We start from the raw sequence: 18,220 nt of genomic DNA, 5'->3' as shown, positions 1-18,220 counted from the left end.
GAAGGTCTTTCACAGGTCAGAGCCATTTAGCCCACACTGCCAGCTCCTTCCCTTGGCCATCTTGGCATCAGATCGAGCCTACATCCTTGCCAGTAAGGGCAAACAGTGAAACGGGTCACCAGGAGACGGCACCTGCCCCGGGTTTGGGGTGGTGCAGCTGACCCTGCACATCAGGCATGAAGGAGGTGACAAGCCTCAACTCTCCAGGACCGTGTTCACCCTGTGCGACTACTTCAAAGAGACTAAGTCCAAAGGAGTGTTTTTCTCCCAAAAGAAAAGCACTGTTGTCCCCACAGGGCAAACAGCAAAAGTTCAACACAAAGTAATTACAAAGCCTTTCCCAAGGTCATGGGGAGGAGATAAGGCAGCAGAAAGCCATGCCCAGGAGACCTGATTTGACCCGTGAGATCCTTCTCCTCCCTCTACCCCTTTACAAGTAACTTCAGGGATACGTCTTACAAAGTGAGGCCCCAGGACATGCTGGTGGCTGATCCTTCCCCCTTGAGGTTGACCCGACACCCAGGCTCATGTTCCTCTGGCTGCCCTGCAGCGGCTTTCACAAGCGGCTTCTCCGCGGCTCAACTTACAGCCATGTAGGGTTTGCATCCCGCATCCATGGTTTTAGCAACCGAGTCAACGAGGTAACCGCTAATTCCAAAATCGCACATTTTCACCTGCCCCTGTGTATTGATCAACACGTTAGAGGGCTTTACATCTGCAAGAAGGAACACATACCACAGTCACTGTCATGCATGGGCCAAGCCAAAAAAAGCCAAAGAGCTTCCTTCCTATCAGCAGAGGGCACCAAAGGTGCCCATGCAAACCCCAGTGCTCCATATAGGACAGAAACTCGACTGGTTGTGGCTATTGCAAGTTCAGGTGACTGCCTCGTGGGCCTGTCATATGTCCCGCAAGTGTCCTTTCACTTGCAGGTTCCCCTCGTTGATCTGGGGGGTGGGAGGTAACCCTGCATGTAGCCACCGTGTCCTAGCGAGCTGGGGATGGCCATGGCCATCAGAGTGCTCACAGGGGAACAGCTTGGCAGAGCAGGGGCCATCTCCAGGGGACATCTGAAAGCCTGAGGCACAAATGAGCCCCCAGCTGAAGCTGCTCTCTTGCCAGCACAAGGGAAAAAAAACATGGGGAAAAGGATAAGAGGTGGGCAGGAAAGGGCGAAGAGCTGTGAGGACTGCAGTGGAAGAAGGGAGCAGGAAACTGAGACAAGGATCAAGATTTCAGAAGTGGCCTCTAATTTTAAGGATACCAAGCTTGAAGGCAATGAGAACAGCAGCAGGCGTGTGGGTGCTCCACACCTTATGGAAATCAGTCCAGTGTCTCATCTATTTATTACTGCCAGATTTATCTGCTTCCCATCACGGCCTTATAATCCCCAGTGCATTCGCATTTGCATCATTCTCATGAAGGTGGTTATAATCACCATCAGCAAGGGAAATTAAGGTACAGAAAGAAGTCAAAAGTGATATCTGCCAGAGCACGCAGGGGCTTCCTGGCTAGGCTACTCCCAGATGAAATGTCAGCACAAAGCCCATTTGCTGAGCTATTTAAATGCCCGACACAGGTTACCCTTCTCTCATCTGAGGACTGAGCCTCTAAAGGGAGCAATCCTTCCCCTATTGACACCCAGAAATAAGAAGTCACTTCTACCTACATGTGATACAGGATTAATTATAAGCGTTGAAACACGTCTGAGGGAGACCAGAAGCTGTTTTTCAGTCCTGCTCTTTCACACTGGGTGGTTTACAGTTCATTAACATCTACTCTTTAATCAGCGCTTTGCAATCAAGTGCTGCAGGTATCTGAGATCCTCACCCATCTGTTATTATCTTGAAATAAGGCAATTTTCAGTGGAAATCAAAGAAGCAAACCGAAAATCAGAAGCTGAGCTGCATTTTCCACCCACTGCAAATGGCACAGAAGGCAGGAACTCAGTCCCCAGCCACGTGCAGGACCTACAGCACATGACCGCCTGCTGGAGCTGAACTCCGTGCACTTCAGACACTCCTTCCCCCTGCAGTCACACCCTGGAGAGGGCTTTTTCCTCTTCGTAACAAATTGAAAACGATCCTTTAGAAATAAAGGTACCAAGCAGCAACACCGCAATGTGTTTTTCTAAGTGTGTTCATGGCGTATTTGAGATGCGAAAAGGGAAAAATGCCAGAAGAGTTTAAGGAGGGTATTCAAGAGTATATTTGAAGCTACTTTCTGTATCGAACCATTCTGCCCCGACGGTCTTTGGGGAAGCCCACAGAAGGGGCTGGGGATGGTTAGATCCCTGCCAGCAAGGAAGAGCCTCCCACTGCACATCAGCATGGAGCTGCTGAGCTCCAGGAGAAGCCTGAGCAAAGCCTGAGCACACCAAAGTCAGAAGGAAAAGTCGGCTGTAATTTGGCAGAGGTGTTGAAGCACACCGTGGATTTAGACCATGAATTAGGGAAATGTAATGCAAGGGAAACAGCCCTTTTCTGCCAACACCATCAGGCTGGAGCCCACTTCTCCTCCACTCCAGCTCCAGCATGGAGTCAGCAGCCTTCTGCCATGGCTTTTTCTGCTCGTGAGACACTGGGGAATATTTTTGCTGTCCAAGGCTGATTTTATACGGGGCACTTTGGGAGCCCTGTGCCTGGCTGCAAGGTCAGCCCTTGTGGGACTGACACCATGTAGCATGGGACGGACAGACACCGGCACGGCCACGGCTGCGTGCCTGGCTCTTACCTCTGTGGATGACGGAGAGCTTACTGTGTAGATGTTCTAGTGCTTTTACGATCTGAAAGAACAAACCTAGAGTGAATCACAGCTGGCAGCACCGAAACGGGGAGGGAACGCTATCTGGCTTCACCCCCCATCCTCATGGACCTGCTCAGAGGGACGGAACTACGTGCACCCTGCACCCCAAGGTGACAGCGGGTCCCCAGGGATCTGCAAGGGCACCAGGACCCTATTGAGAAGGCAAAGGAGCTGCAGGGACCTCCCCACGTCTAACACGGTGCTGCCTGTCAGTTACAGGGTGTACAGGCACATTTGGGGATATTTACAGCTTATAAATAACATCACCCTAAACCAAAAACTAGAAGCCACCTAGGAATGTCCATATGGACTGGCCTGTGGACCTTGCTCTTCCTAGCACAAATACTGCCAGAAGGCTGGGTCATGTAGGACCTGGCTTAGAAAAGAGACACCCTTTTCCTTCCCCCCCTCACCCCGCTAATACTCACAGAGACGGCTATTTTCCCTAAGATGTCCTCGGGAATTGTCAGGCCTTTGTCAATGACGTGTTTGTAGAATTTGTCCAGTGAGGTATCCATCAGCTCCATGCAGATCCACACGTCTCCCTGGAAGACACAGAAAGCAAACATCTGCCCACTGGAACGGACCGTCCTTCCCTTTCATGTACAAACGTCTGCTTTGGCACTTGCCCTTTGCTGGCCTGTTTGCTCCTTCCCTGTCTTGTAAAAGTTATTCAGCAAAACTCTACTGGGCTTTCTCTTTCCCTCCTCCCCAGCTGGAATTAAGTGCTGTCCACCTTCCCTATCATTTAGAGTGCATTTTCTGCTGTCTTATCCCAAAGCAGAGTCCCGGTGATTTAGGAGCCCTGAAAGTTATCAGGACTGAGGTTCCTACATGCTCAGGTCCCTCAGCAACCGCTCAGCCAGGAAAAGTTCAGCCCTGCAGGGCTGTGCTTAAACCTCTTCAGTAAATCTTCCTCTCCGGAGCTTTCCACATTTTTCCTCCGTGTGGCTTTCTCATCGCAAGTCAGGACAATATTAACACAAACGGACCAGGCTGTGAGTTGGTGTCCTCGGCACCCAGCCACCTCCATCCCCAGCCTCCAAGCCCCAGCATCCCAGCACAGGGGCTCGGATGCTCTCAGCTCTTCCTCACCTGGCAGCACGCCACTCCTCGCTCACCACAAAATAACTGCACATGACAGCCCCTTAGACCAGGATTGAGCAAATTTGAATTCTACCTTGTCTTATATCTAGATTAAACTCTTGGATTCAGAGGGAGGCCGGGGAATTCAGAGCCTGGGAGAAGATCCAGCCCCCCAGGGGCGCGCAGCCAGTCTCCGGGATGCCGTACCTCTCGGAAAAGTGCCCCGTAAAAGGTGACGGTGAAGGGGCAATCTACCGTCCTCATGGAGATATCCAGATCCATCAGTAACCTCTTCTGCTCCTGGCTGTTCACCGTGGCTCGGATGCGCTGGAACACAAAGCAGTTTAGCATTGGCTGTCAGCACAGCTGTCGGCACACTGCTGCTGCAGGGACCCACCGCAGCGGTGCCGTGCTGCCCAGCATGTCCTGACGTCGTGCCTGTATCTTTTTTCACACCTCCTGAGTTACCCTTTATCACCCGTTTGTCATGGCCACATCCCAAGCACAGGCACCCCAGTGCCACAGAAGGCAGTGGTGGATGAGGAGGTCTTCTGACCTCAGCCCAAACTGCAGGGGATTTTGCTTGGCAAATGCTGCTTTTTTTACAACAGCCAGAAGTCGCTGTGGCTTGGGAGAGCAGAAAGGAGCTGGGAAACAAATCCTAGGCTGGTGGGAACCCACGGCTCCTGGAGCTGCAGCATACATCTATGCACATCAGCAGCTTTGGTCAAGAGAGAAGGCTCCATCCCAGCAGCCCAATGCCATGTGCAGCTCATGACTTTGGAAAGAGGACGTTTCCCAGTCTCCCAGGGAAGAGATGTCATTTATGTGACATACCTGCAGCCCCTCAGCTGGGAAGCCCAACAAACAGGCACAGCACAACTCAATATGGGGCACACACATACCCAGGCTCTTTGGCCAAAGACACCCAAGGTCAGTAAGCGATGGAGTTACACCGTTCAGCATTGCAGATGCAAGTAAAAGCCCGAATGTGCCTGCTGCACCCCCTTCACATCATACTCAGAGAGGTCTTTTGCAGTTTGGCGAACAAGAAGACAAAATACAGAACGTGGAGGCCCTGAGACACATCCCAGCACCCACAGAAAGATCCAGCCATAACAGAGGAGCTAAGAATTTCCCTTCAGTTTGCTCTTGGCTTCCAGCTCTGCATCTTTTTTTTTGCCTTTTTCTTATTCTGAAAGGAAATTTGAGCTAAAATTCAGCCCTGTAAAAATTGGCCTTTCCCAAGGTACAAATTTTCCCATGACTATTTCCTTAAGCTGCAAGCTTATGAGTCAAAGCTGCTGTTTTGAAAACTTTTCATAATAGCATCTACCAACCTGTCATGAATCAAGACCCCACTGCAGCAGACAAAATGGGAAAGAAAAAAAAAATCTGTGTTCCAAAGAGATTTAAAAAGTCCCAGTTGAAGAAAAAGATCTTATGCAATTGAATTTACAGTACAGTCCTCTTTGAAATCACAGTTACTGTGCAGAGCACTGAACTGAGGGTATATCCATGCTAGAGAAAATATGCATGTTTAAAAAATGATGGCACATAGCCTCTAAAATCCTAGCAAAACCAGGCACGTTGCAGACATAGATGAACAATATGTTTGCATACAACACGATGCAGGAAACACACTGAGCATCCCACTTCTTGAACACATCCCTTTGTTCAACAGGGCCCAAATCCACCTCGGCATTCCTTGCCCCTGTGTAGAAAGAGGATTCCACCTGGAAAGAAGTGGATCCCAGTAAAGGCATGCGTCAGAAGAAGCAAGATAAGAGATGCGCAGGGACGAGGGCGCAGAGGGCATCCACACACAACGAACACACAGAAAGCAGCTCGGGAGGCTCACTCTACCTTCACTGCCATGATCTGCCCGCTAGGCATGTGCCGCATCTTCTCCACCACCCCGTACGCACCTCGTCCCAGCTCGGAGATGGGCTCCAGGTCATCGGCTTTCACCTCAAAGTTCTGCGGGGAGGAACCCGTCAGCGAGAAGGCAGATGCAAGGAGCAAAACACACCCCAAATCTAACCCACATCCAACCCCATTGAGCACGTGAATTCATCCCCCTGCAAGCCCCTCCCTGCCTGCTGCATGAGGCTGGAAACAAACCCACGGCCCTCAGGGGCTGTCGGGAGGATTAACTACTCTGAAATAATTAGTAGAGCTACAAAAAGGCCTGGTACATGAGCAGGGAGCCTGCAAGGACAGCACTCTGAGCAGGGTGGGTGCAGGGAGGGTGCTTCTCGGCAGGGTGCTGCAGCCACCCACACCCAGACACCCTTCAGCCTCACCATGAGAGGGGATGGAGAGCGCCCCAGCAGCTTCTCGCCTGGGAATCACCTTCAGTTTCCCTTCCTTCTTTTTTTTTGTTTGTTTCCTTTCATCCTTCTCCTCCCCCAAACAATCACGGAAGCATCTCCAAATATTTTTAAGGCCCATAAAATCTTATTTCTGCGTCCCTGCAGATCAGCCAAATACCGAGTGCGCCCCATTTTTAAGCCATGGAGGATTTATTTTGTCTAGCACTGGAGATCTCTTTCTGCTGGCCTTACACAAAGGATTACTTTGTTTGCAGCCCTGCATTTTAACCTGCCCCTTCTCCCTTCATGCCGCGATATTGTGCAGCAGCTCTATTTTTTGCTTATTATTATTTTTGGATCTTTAAAACATGCCTTTGCTACTAAAACCGGCCATTCTGTTTGCTGAACGCGCAACCACATCAGTCAATCATCCTCCAGAAAGAAGCAGCTTATAATGAACTGATTCACGGCACATAATCCCACCTCATTTTTTTTTTGCCTGCACAGCAGAAAAATCCTGCAGCCTGGCCCGTGCCGGCCGGGGGGACTGCAGCACACGGGGGCCATACACTGCGTTACTGTGCCCTCAGGCTCCGCTGCCTGCTAAAGGAGCCCTCACGAACATTTTTTGCATGATTTAAGCATCTCCAACACTGCTGCTACTGTTCCGCGGGACCCTCTCCAAGGAGGCACTTCGACTCTCTCAGGGCAACCCATAAAATTAGCAGCAAAGTTTAAAGGGAGAAGGGGAAAGTGGCGTTCTCCAGGGACTGGGGTGAGGATAGGGAAGTTGAAAGAGGGGGGCGCATCCTAAAGGAACTTGGCTGGACAAGTAAGCAATGGGCCCACAGGACATTCAAGCCCTGACACATCAGGCTCTCCAAGATAGCCACATCCATAAAAAAGACCAAGCTCTGTGTTTTACAACAGTGCCTCTCTGCACTGTCCAACGTGGGCTCTCTGCCTCCGTGCACAGAGCCGTTTTGGAGCTGTTTTGGAGCACCTGGGCTCTCCTCACCCCTGGGACTGCAGGGGAGAAATGATTTTCTTGGATTTGCTCTAGCAGCAGGCAGTTGCTTTGCCTTGGTGCTGCACCATTTTGCTCCAGAGGCATCTCGCACTCTTTCCACCTTCCAGCCCCTGCTCCATGCCAGGGAAAATACAAAATCCCAAATGAAAGAAAGGCATCCAAAGATAGACAGCATAAAACGCCACTGCATTAGTATTTCACTTCATAAATTAGCTTGCTGACACCGAGGCCTATCTTTTGCACCTAATAAATTTATTACCCAGCTTTAAAGTGCTTTTTATGAATGCTGCTGTGCCGTTTTCTCCTATCAAAATAGCTGCCCTCGGTTTTGTTTTTTTCCTGCTATGTTTTTATAGCATCAGGTGGACCGGTTTCCATGCTGTCAGAAGGATTTGCTTCCAGGACAGGAAGATCTACCCTGAGTCAGGCTCTTGAGAAGGCCTTCAGTATTAGCGAAGGGAAATACTTTGGATGAAGGCTTTAAATCAGCAGAGCAACTGCAAAGGAGAGCAAAATCTCATGCTAGTAATCCCCTCGCTTTGTAACGGATATTTCCAGGGGATTAGTTGCACCTCAGGCAGGGCAGGGATCTCCGAAGTGGAACACTTGAAGGAGCCCCCGGTGTGATGGGAAGCAAAGGGCAAGCCCCTGGGGGCACACTGGAGAGGGTGGGGACAAGCAGCAGGTCACAGCCAGCTGCACACCGGTGCTCTGGGGACAGCCCTTGCTGGAGAAGCACCACCAGCAGCCAGCTGTTGGCTCTCCAGGGCTGGAGGTGGCTCGCGGGGCTCGCGCAAACCCAGAGGAGCAAAATCCCAGCCTAGTTCTTCTCAGCTTCCATGCGTCCAGCATCTACCCCCCAGTTTCTTGCAAAATGGGCCACGCTTTTTAAATAGCTGGTGTTTGTCAACCTTCCCAGTTTTGGCTGCAATTAAGAAGGAAGCAATCCCAAGAGCAGCCTGCGTGGAGAAGCAGCCCGCCCAGGACGGGCACCTGGCCCCAAAGGTCTTCTTCTCATCGTCACTCCCAGTCTTACCTCCTCACCAATAGAGATGCAGGCTTTGGAGTCTAGATCCCTGGGTGGCCTGCAGGAGAGAAGAGGGAAGAGATGTGAAATGTTCCTTTAAATGTTCCTTGAAAGGTCAATTTTGCCCTCAAAAAGTATTTACAACCCCCAAGGACCCCCATCCATCCCCTTAAACCAGCAAGCTGGCAGCCCTTACAGCCTAATGGTCTCCTAGCTTTGCAGGATCAATAAATATACCAAGATGCACAAAGTCACCCCCAAAAGGGGTCAGGAAGGGAGCTGCTGGAGCTTGCATTTCTCACATCCAAACCCCTGTGCAGGAACCCAGAGATCTGTTCCTTCAGCAGCCTGGTCTTGGGCAAGGCAAGCGAGGTGACAAGCACCAAATCTCTGTCAGCCTGTATGAAATATGGACTAAGTGGGCATGAAGGTCAAAAGCAAAACCTGGTTTCTGTTAATCCTTTCCAGAAATAGCTAAGACAAGATGGGGAGGGCTCAGCCTGTCACCACATCCCTCTCCTTCTCCTTGGGCAGGGAAGGTGTCAGCTCGGGGCTGCCCAGGGATGGGGCTCTCAGGGAGCCCCTCATTTCCAGCACTACAGAATTGGTTGTTTTTACCAAAAACTTTGCCCGTACCACCTTCTTCTGCTGCACACAAGGCATGGGGTCGCTGACCTGCCCCAATAAACCCCAAAAGGGAGACCTGGGCATCAGCATGGTGTGCTCCCAACAGCTGCTGCTCCGGAGCACCCGGGGGCAGCAGGATGGAGCTGGGGCTGTGGGGGGCAGGAGGGAGGGAGGAGAACAACTTTTTTTCCTTTTTTTTGCTTTGACCAACTTCTTCTCTGACTCAATCTGGGTGGCAGAAGTGCCACGTGGGTTAAAACCAGGTGCCCACCCAGTGTTTTTTTTTCCTTTTCCTGGGCACATCACAAAGCAGCAAAGGCATGGACCACAGGTAGAGCGTGACGGACAGAGACCCCTGAGGTGCAGCTGGGCAAGAAATACAAGGGCTGTCAACTCTGATCCTGCCCAATGGTGCCAAAATGAACCTAGGTGTTTTCCTCAAGAAGGGTTCCCGTTATCCTGCCCTGCAAGGACGAGCCCCGGGTGTTGGCTGTGACCGGCCCGGCCCCAGCAGCGCAGGCACTGGAAGGCAGCCGGGGCTCGTGGTTTTCTTTTTATTTTCCCTCAGTGTTTGGCGACTTACGTGGAGCTTGTCTGTGGTTGCTCAAATGCTTCTTTAGGAATTTTCAGCCCAGGGTTTCTCTTCTTGCCTGTGAAACAAGAAAGGGGCAGAATTAAAGAAAGGCCTTTTTTTTTTTTTTTTTTTTGGTTTTAATTTGCAAAATACGGCTTGTCTATATTTGTTGACCTTACTTAACATAAATGCCAGGCCAGGCTGGTGGTGTAGACTCAGGGCACAGAGTTCAAAACATAAAGTGCCTTTGTTCAGTAATGCTTCATTTAGATCTGCGAGGCCTGGCTGCCGACTTGGTACAGAAAACAGGCAAGAGTCCTAGCATGTGAAAAGGCCATGTGAAAATGCAAAAATAAAGGTATTTCTCCTTCGTCAGCCCTTCCCATGGAGGATCCCTTAAAATGTTTCTTAGACAGATTTTAACCATTCCAGATACATTACTGCAAACCCTGGCAGGGTTAAAAATCCTTTTCAGATTGGATCCAAAAATCCCAAACTAGATTCTGATTCTGTTTAAACTGACGTTTCACCTCCTGGCCATTTAAGTTGTACAAACCCAGCAAAAAACACAGCAGAATGAAGTCTGCAGGCTTCAAAGCCGTTTGTTTCTGTTCACACTGACCAGCCAAGCCTTGCTGAGCTGGATGCAGCTCAAGCTCTGAAGCAGTTCAAATGCAGGCTCTCCTGTAAAGGGGGTCCAAGCCGGCAGATGTAAGAGCCAGGCAGACTAGAGAAATACAAGAACCTTTTTATGACTAAACATATACAGCCACATTTCAGCACGGGGTTTTGGATTCATGGGTAAAATAACCTGAAAACATAAGTCATGTCACCAAAACCCCAAGGTAAACATCTGGCTGGTTGAGCGTGTAATAAAATCCCTGGTCCCCAAAAAAAGGCACAGGCATCTAATTTAGGCTTTAAACATTTTCAGCCTAACAATTTATATCAATTACTGTCTTTCTTTTAAGCCTGAGCTCTACCCTTTATTCCCAACGCTCTCCTTCAAACTTCACCTATACAAGTTTGGGTTTGTTCTTCCCCTTGACACAAACCCTGGTCGATAGATGTCTGCACATCCCAGTGCCAGAGGGGTGCTAGATCAAAGCGCAAGCACCCAGAACTGAAAATGACCTTTCTGAAGCAATTAGTCAATTCAGATTGCCAACTTCTTTTTTTTTTTTCCTTTTCTTTTTTTTTTTTTTAACATTTGCTCCAAAAGACAAGATCGTGCTCGCTCCGTTTGGCAAAGAGCAATTCCAGGATGGGACAGGCTGCTACAGCCCAGCTGATGACACCTCGTGGGAAAAGCATTTACTGGAAACCGCTGTGCACGTTCGCTATTGTCATTAGAAATCTGCAGAGCTGCAAACTTACAAGGCAAAAAAAACACAAACAAAAACAAAACAAAACAACAACAAAAAAAAAGCCAGTTCTCTGCTCCAAAGAGCTTCCAGTCTAACGCAGAAGAGGCAAAATAAAAGAAGTGGGGCCACTCAGAAGCATGAGGAACAGCTCTCAGATTTTCCAAGAGGTAGAAGCTGGTCTGTAAGGAAGTACAAATAACTGTAAAAACAAGTGCAGGAATTTCTGCAGCTAGCGGAGCTGTTCTTTGACCCTTTTCCTACTTTTCTTGCACAGAGGTCTCCAGAAGGCCCAGCTGAGAAGCAGCCCCTGCTGTACCAATTCTTGCCCAAACTGCCTCAAGTGCATTTTGTATCCAACCGGATGCTAAATCGGTAGCGGTGTTCTCGATGTTGTCATCTTTTAGCTAAAAAAAGAATCTCCAAAACACAGGTCTTGCAGCGCGAGCAAACAACCCCATTTCCCTGGCGGCCTCTAAGTCTGCCGTCCCCATGACCTCTCTGCCTCCAAAAACCCACCCGCATCCCCTCGCGGTTTAGGCAAACAAGGCAATCACGGGCATGTGAAAATCTGCATTTTCATCCCTATTTTGCACATGGGAACGAAGACAGAAATTCGCTGAACTGCCCAGGGAGGCAGGACCTGCCTCTTTAACTCTAGAGCTGAACTTTTCCTACTAAGACTCATCAGCCATCCCTTGGCACGCTGCTACTTCTGCACAGCAAGCATCCGTCCAGCCACACTGCTGCAATAACACGCACGCAACCACCAAAATAGAAGAGAAACAAGCAGATATTTACTCTTTTTTTTCCATTCTATTTTTTTCCTTTGTGGATTTGCTTGCACAGTCCCAGGTGCTGTACCTGCACCTCAGGAACCTGAAAGCTCTGGGAGGGTGTAAAGGAACCAACTGGAAATGAACCTGCCTTGAACGCGAACCTGGATAGGTTATGAAGTATTTAATCTTCCCATGGTTCACAAGTGGTGTCAGCAGAAGAACTAGGTAGCAAAAAGCCAAACCCAAATAAATATTAAAAGCCTTCCGCCTCCTGGTGAAATAAAATCTGCACTTTGGGGAGTTTATTTTCCTTGTCTCTTCTTCACAGAATACAATATTTTGAAACTTTGCCATTTTTTTGAAGCACAATCTGCTCGCATATTCGAGCTGCCAAGACACAGACGCAGTTTAACGTTCTTTGGGGTTTTCTTTTCAAGACAGAAGAAAGCAACAGAGGCAGTACGGAGCACACACGGCTCTGGAGAGCATGGAGAAGGATGCGAGTGGGAATCACCACGGGGGGATGCACCCACAGCACCTGCACCTCCTGCAGACCAACTCCCCATGCCAGGGTATGATGGGTCACCTCCACACTGCTACCCCCCTGCTGCTCGTGTAATGCATGTCAGGCTTTGAGTAGGCATTTTCATGCCTGTCCTCCAGATCAAAGGGTCTCAGCTCCTTTTGTTTTGAGGGATGCAAACTGGTCATAACTCCGAGTCTCCTGGGGTTGGGGGCTGCAAGTGCCTCACGGGTAGCATCAGCCATCCTGGCCACAAAGCCAGGTAGCATTAGCCATCCTGAGCATTTGAGCAATAAGCATTAGCCACCCTGGCTACAAAGCATCAGCCATCCCGAGCATGAAGCGGGCTCCCCCCTTGCCCAGCTCCCAGCTGCATGGGGGATCTCATCTGAGGCTCTGCAGCTGCTCCAAGACACAAACCCTACTAAATAAAACGTCCTGCAAAGACAGGGAGGGACCCCGGCGGGGGAGCAGTGGGGATGTGAATAAAACACCCGGTGCCCAAGCCGCTCCTTGTGTGCGGGTTTCCAAAAGAAAATAAAAAAAAATCCTATTTAAACGAACCCCGATCCCTCTGAGCACACACATCGGGGAGGGTGCAAGCAAGCAGTGTAGCCTAGGCGAGACCTGCTCCCGAACAAACAACACGTGGGAAAGTCACAGCAAGGGACCCACGGATGGGCAGCAGCACCGGGTACCCAGCGCACCCGCGGCCGCGTGGCTCCAGCGCCCGTGCCAGGGGCAGCATCCAGGTCACGCATGCTTGGGGGAGTTAGTCCCCAGAGGCAGGGCTCTTTTTTTAAAAGAAATGAAAAATGTTCGTTCCAGGATCAGTACTCTGCAACAACAGCTGCCAAGCAAGCATCTCGCTGTCAAAATAACAGCCTCCACTTCACAGCAGACGTCGCTTTCGAAAGACGACGCCGTGCGGAACGGCAGTCTGCAGAAAGGCATCCTGCAGGAGCTCAAAGCGTGGAGGCAGCTTAACAGCACACAATTGGATGTTACCTGCTCCATCCACTTAGAAGGATGGTGGTTTTCATAGCGTTTTTGTGAATCATTTTTATATTTAGCTTTGTTTCCTGAAGAAAATCACCGCACGTGTATTTATCCGACTGTCTGCGTCCCTCGTGGTTAAGTGTAAACCCACTGGCTGACTTCAGCCGTGTCTAACAGAGAAACTGAGCTCTTGGAGACTGCACATCTGCTAGAAGCAGGTGACTGAGGAAGTCCCCGACTCAGAGGAAGGCTGAAGCACTTAAGCCTGTGGGGACACCAGCCATCCAGCTGCAGCCCGGGTGCCTCAGGCCCCAAAATATTGGCACAAGGCATAAACCAGCTGTTCCTGAGCATGGGTGCAGGTGGTTCGCTGCCTCTCCCTGAGATCTGCAGTGTGGAAAGCCCCAGCGAGGCATTGTACAAAGCATGAAGCCTAAACACGGCTCCATCTGCAGAAGGTTCGTGGTCCGGGCTGACGGGCAGCTGGGATCCCACGTCTGCCCCCCAGCACCCAGAAATCGGGAGCCGTGTGCGGTGTAAACAGCCCCGGGTGGCTGGCTGGTCTCCGAGCCTGCGTGCTAAAGCTCATTTGAAAGCTCTTCCCTGCAATTTTCCACGCGGAGACTTTCACAAACACTTGACTCAAAAGCCAGGTTTTAAGAATAAATGTGACAAAAAAAATAATAATAATAAACTGGTTTTGAGCAGGGCACAGAGACCTCCCAGCCCCGAGTTCTGATTCAGCAAAACATCCGGGCTCTCTGCGATGCTAAGCACTAACTTACATCCAGCTTCTTTTGCAAAACACTTGCTAAAAGCTGCCCTCGCCCCCTTTGGGAGCCCTCGGTGCTGCTCCGGGGGGTGCAGAGCGAGCCCCCTGCCCCAGCGCCCGCCCCGCGCCCGTGGGAGCGAGGTCCGAGAGCAAACCTGCAGCAGGAGAAAGAAAAACTTAATGAAAACACATTAAATACTTCCCCGTGAAGGTCTTAAACCCAATTCCTGAGGGAGGGGAGGAAAATACAGCTTCCAGGTGGCATGTTAACCTCTTCCCACCACCGCTGCCCGAGCACGCAGAATTAATGTCGCCGGCCCCTTCCAATTAGAGCGATGTTAAATACCAATATCGGAAAGTGAGACCTCAAAGTTTCACAACAGAACGGCAGGATACGTAACAGAAAATAATAAAGGAAGGGAAGACAGAGGAATTCACTGCCCACATACGCTGTAACAGAAAATAAACCTCCTCTTCTGAAGGAAAATCCCATTCCCCAGTCTCCAGACTTGTCATTGCAGTCAAGAACGTCTTATGATATAATCCAAAGTAAATGGTTCCTTGCCACAAAAAGCTCCCATTTCCTAGAAAGGATATTAACCAGTTCTGTCTTCACCACAATTTATTATTAAAGCCGTGTTTAATAGCCATGTAGCAACGCTTTCTTTCAAATAACACTCCTTAGCATGCAGTCTGCTGGTAAAACAACACAGGAGGGAAATGCCTCTTTCTCCCCATTTTCTGAGATAAAAGTAGTTCATTACTATTCCCGGCTTTCCTATGGATTTTGGGTCTGACGTTCCCAAAAGTTTCTGAAAGCCAAACAAGCCAAAAAGGAGCACCTGGTACCCCATGGCTGCATGACCCCATCTCGCCTGGCACTGCACTCAGCGGGCAAGGACCCGTGGCCACGGCTGGGTGCAAAACCTCGGACTGGGACAGTTCCTGCAAAACCCAGAAGTGAAGATTTTTACTATTTTTTGCCCCCGGATGTGCTGCAAATGCGCCTCGTGCAGAGAACTGGTCTTCAGCTGCAACGGCCATCTCTTATTTGTATCGCAATGCCAGCCAAAAAATGACAGGGTCAGTGCTGCGAAGGAGAATTTCCAGCCTTGCAGGCCAGGAGTGAAAACACCCAAATGCTGAGGACTTCGCCCGTCAGCACAGGCACATAAACACGAAGGTGTCCCAGAGCTGCTGACGGCACCGGGGCAGAGCGGAGGCACCGGGAACAATGCGTCCCAACCTCGTGTTTAACACCAGTCTCCCACGAGATGACCAAAGAAGGGAACCAAATCTGCTTTATTTTTTTCCTAACAGAGATTAAAGATCATCTCCCAGGTTGATGACTTATGCTGGCAAATTACTCAAGGTCAATTATTCAGCGGTCAGAGCTGATATGAGCTTGGCACATAGGAGCGCACCGGGGGGTTAATGGCACAGACGGTTCTTCCCAGGGGGGCACCTGCCAGCAGCCCCCCCCCCAGCCTTCCCACCAGCCATGGGAGCACGTCCACAGCCGTGACCACGAGCTCCTGCATCACCACAGCCCTCCGTGGGCTGCAGGACAGCCTCGAAATTACGGCACACAGGCTGCCAAAACAGGGGATGTAGGGATCTGAGCATGCCTTTCGGGTTTAGGGGTTCGGCACAGCTCCACGGGTGGCAGGGAGGCTGCTGGTGGGCTGCACACCCCTGCTCAGCCCTGGGGAGCTGCACAAAGCCACGGTGAGATGCTGGGAGCAGGGAGCCAGGGGCAGGATGAGGGGCTGAGGGGCACCCACCCCCGGTTTGTAGGTGCACGGCTTTAGCCAAGACCCAGTTTCTGGAGAAAAACAAGAGCTAGGTGTTCACGTAAGCACCAGTGACATGGAAGTGGGCCTGGAAATATGTTTTCCAAACCCTCGCTGAGCTGCAAAAAAGGAATTTAGCATGCAAGAGGCTCTTAAAGGCTGTTAAAGTTTCAATCAAAAGCCAAGGGAAGGGCTGAAGTGGATGCTGTGCTTTCTTTGCCTCCTCGAAATATAATTCAGCTGCTCTCTCCTTAGCCCTGGCAATAAACAGGCTCGGCCAAGTGCCACTGGCTGCTCCCCCATCGCTCCAGCAGCACCTGGACGGGCCGGAGGCAGCGATGGGGAGCGCGGTGCTGCTCCGCGCCCGGCGGGGACGGCTCCTGCACCTCTCCCATCTGCAGCTTCCCTCGCGGCCGCTTGCAATAACGCCTTGGAAACGGCAAACTTGGGATCTGTTTCCTTAACAACTCGGCACGGGGCTGCTGGGGAAAGGGGCCGAGCTCGTGGGGCTGCAGCAGCTCCTGGCTCATGGATCCCAGATCCCAGCTCCATCCTCTTCCTCGTATTTGATGCCATTGAGCTTCCAGCTCCTTTGGTGGCCCTCAGCACATCCCAGTCTGGACACACCATCACCACCGCCAGCCTCACCACTAAAGCATTCTTTTCTTTTTCCCACAAACTGCATTTTGGGACAGGAAGCAGGAAAAGCAGGGGCGCTTTTACGACTCTCATGGATATGGCAAGGTCCGGCACCAGTATATGCCCAAAACATGGCTCAGAGATACCACGGGACAGCCCTGGCTTCCTCTGACCTCCCAGCCCTCTGCTTTTCCTCTTGTGCTGTTCTCCAAAACAAAATCAATCAATCAATCAGTCTTATCTAATAGCGAAGCTGGAAATGCCAGCAGGCTGAAGGGAATGCTCGAGTCCTTTTCCCTTGCTCTTTTCCTCTGCCTCTCCTTTCTGGCTCTGACTGAGCGGGGAGTCCAGCTCCTTCAGACACCCCAGGGACTCACCCGCAGCCAGCCCATCACCCAAATTCCCCTTGGCGAGGAGATAACCTGAGAAACGCAGCTCAGAAGTGGTTAATTCCCTCTTCCCAAAGTCAGCCCGAGCAGTAAAAATACGGAGACAGAGAGCCCTGCACCCTGCATCCCCATCGGGAAAAGCAACACCTGGAAACCTGGAAGCGAGCACAGGATCCTGCAGTCACCTCCCGGGCTAATTCCCAAAGCTCCTGAAGCCCAGAAGGACACACCATGCCTTACGCTGGGCACAGCTGTCCCCCCGACCCCGTGCTGGGGACACCGTTAGCACCGCACGGCGCCGCTGGGACCGGAGTGCAGCGGCCACCCCGTCCCATCCCACTGCGCCCAGCCCCGGGGCCGCCTTGCCACAAGGCTCCGCTCACTCCCGTGACTCAGCCCCGCAACCTGCGATGAACCCAGCGCAGGAGAGGCCCCACACCAAAATAGCAGGGCTGTTGCAAGGAGGTGCACCGCGTGAACCGGGCGGCGGAGGTTGCGCAAGGCTGTGCCCTGCTCGCGCCGGGGTTAGCTGTGGCTCGGGGCCTCGTCCCCGCTGCAAAATTGCTGCGTTCCCAATTTGCAGCCGCCGACGGACGTCAGGCTCTGCCGAGCAATGGAGACAAAGATCTCGGGTTCTGCTGCGAGGTGAATTCACCACCGGGTCAGCCCCTTTGTGCCTGCCTCCAGCAGGGGACGGTTTGCGGTGAGCGGCACGGGAGCGAAGCGCTGGAAGAAGGCGAAGCAGAAAGGCTGGCAACGAGGGCTCCAGCAGGGTAATCTGCGTGTCCTGCTGAGCAGAAACATACAGACACGTCGGCCAACTGCGCCAATATCAGAGCCCATTTGCCTGCCTTTCAATAAGCTCTGCGTTTCGGTAATTCAATTTGGAGAGTAATTTCCTGACTCGGGCTGATCTCCCCCGCTCTGCCCATTTTTCTCTTAACGCACCCAGCAAACGGGCTGCAGTCTGCTGCGTTTATCCGGGCCACGAAGAAACCAGAGGGATGCAATTTCTCCTTATCTGCCAGCATGCTTTGGTGACGAGAGGCCGTTGGTCCCTCTGATAAGGGCACCTCTGCATTTTAGAGGAGTTCAGACCTTCTGAGTGCGGCGGGGAAGAGACACTTGGATCGGTACCAGGCCATACGGGAGAGGCTGCGATGCTTTAGGACGGTCTTTCCTGCCCCACCGCTGGTGCTGCAACCTCGCTGAGCTGTTTTACGGGCTTCAGCACCATCCTGACTCTCCATTGCCGGGACCTTGGACTTCCCTTCCCAACCTGTCTCTGCCTCGATGGTTTCCTTGCACCTCGCCGCAGTGTCTGCTCACGGGAATACCCCGGTGGGAGGAAAGGAGACCTGCAGCACCTGCTGCCACGCTCGCACACCGTCAGCGAGCAGCCACGTGCTCTCTTCTGAGGCTGACAATTCAGAGGAAATCGGGCGGTGACAACAGACTGCTGTGCCAGCTGCACCAGCGAGGGATCTGCAGGCAGCGC

The 18,220-nt window shown here is 51.5% G+C and overlaps 1 protein-coding gene across 3 annotated transcripts in view; it reads right to left on the bottom strand.

Annotated features, from left to right (window-relative positions):
• The window catches only part of MAP2K6 (mitogen-activated protein kinase kinase 6), a 56,286-nt gene that overhangs the window by 26,016 nt on the left and 12,050 nt on the right, over nucleotides 1-18,220 (bottom strand). For 2 of the 3 annotated variants that reach the window (XM_035342282.1, XM_035342280.1), the window contains exons 2-8: nucleotides 9,474-9,540; nucleotides 8,273-8,321; nucleotides 5,758-5,871; nucleotides 4,099-4,218; nucleotides 3,234-3,350; nucleotides 2,734-2,785; nucleotides 588-715 (exon numbers count right to left, since the gene is read on the bottom strand). In XM_035342282.1, coding sequence (XP_035198173.1) covers nucleotides 588-715; nucleotides 2,734-2,785; nucleotides 3,234-3,350; nucleotides 4,099-4,218; nucleotides 5,758-5,871; nucleotides 8,273-8,321; nucleotides 9,474-9,540 — 647 coding nt within the window. Of the gene's footprint in view, nucleotides 1-587; nucleotides 716-2,733; nucleotides 2,786-3,233; nucleotides 3,351-4,098; nucleotides 4,219-5,757; nucleotides 5,872-8,272; nucleotides 8,322-9,473; nucleotides 9,541-9,643; nucleotides 9,916-18,220 lie in introns of those variants that run through there. The other variant, XM_035342283.1, reaches the window with a different exon arrangement.

Source organism: Oxyura jamaicensis, chromosome 18, assembly GCF_011077185.1.
Source record: "Oxyura jamaicensis isolate SHBP4307 breed ruddy duck chromosome 18, BPBGC_Ojam_1.0, whole genome shotgun sequence".
NCBI classification, from domain to species: Eukaryota; Metazoa; Chordata; class Aves; order Anseriformes; family Anatidae; genus Oxyura; species Oxyura jamaicensis.
This window is presented reverse-complemented; position numbering and strand designations above follow the sequence as displayed.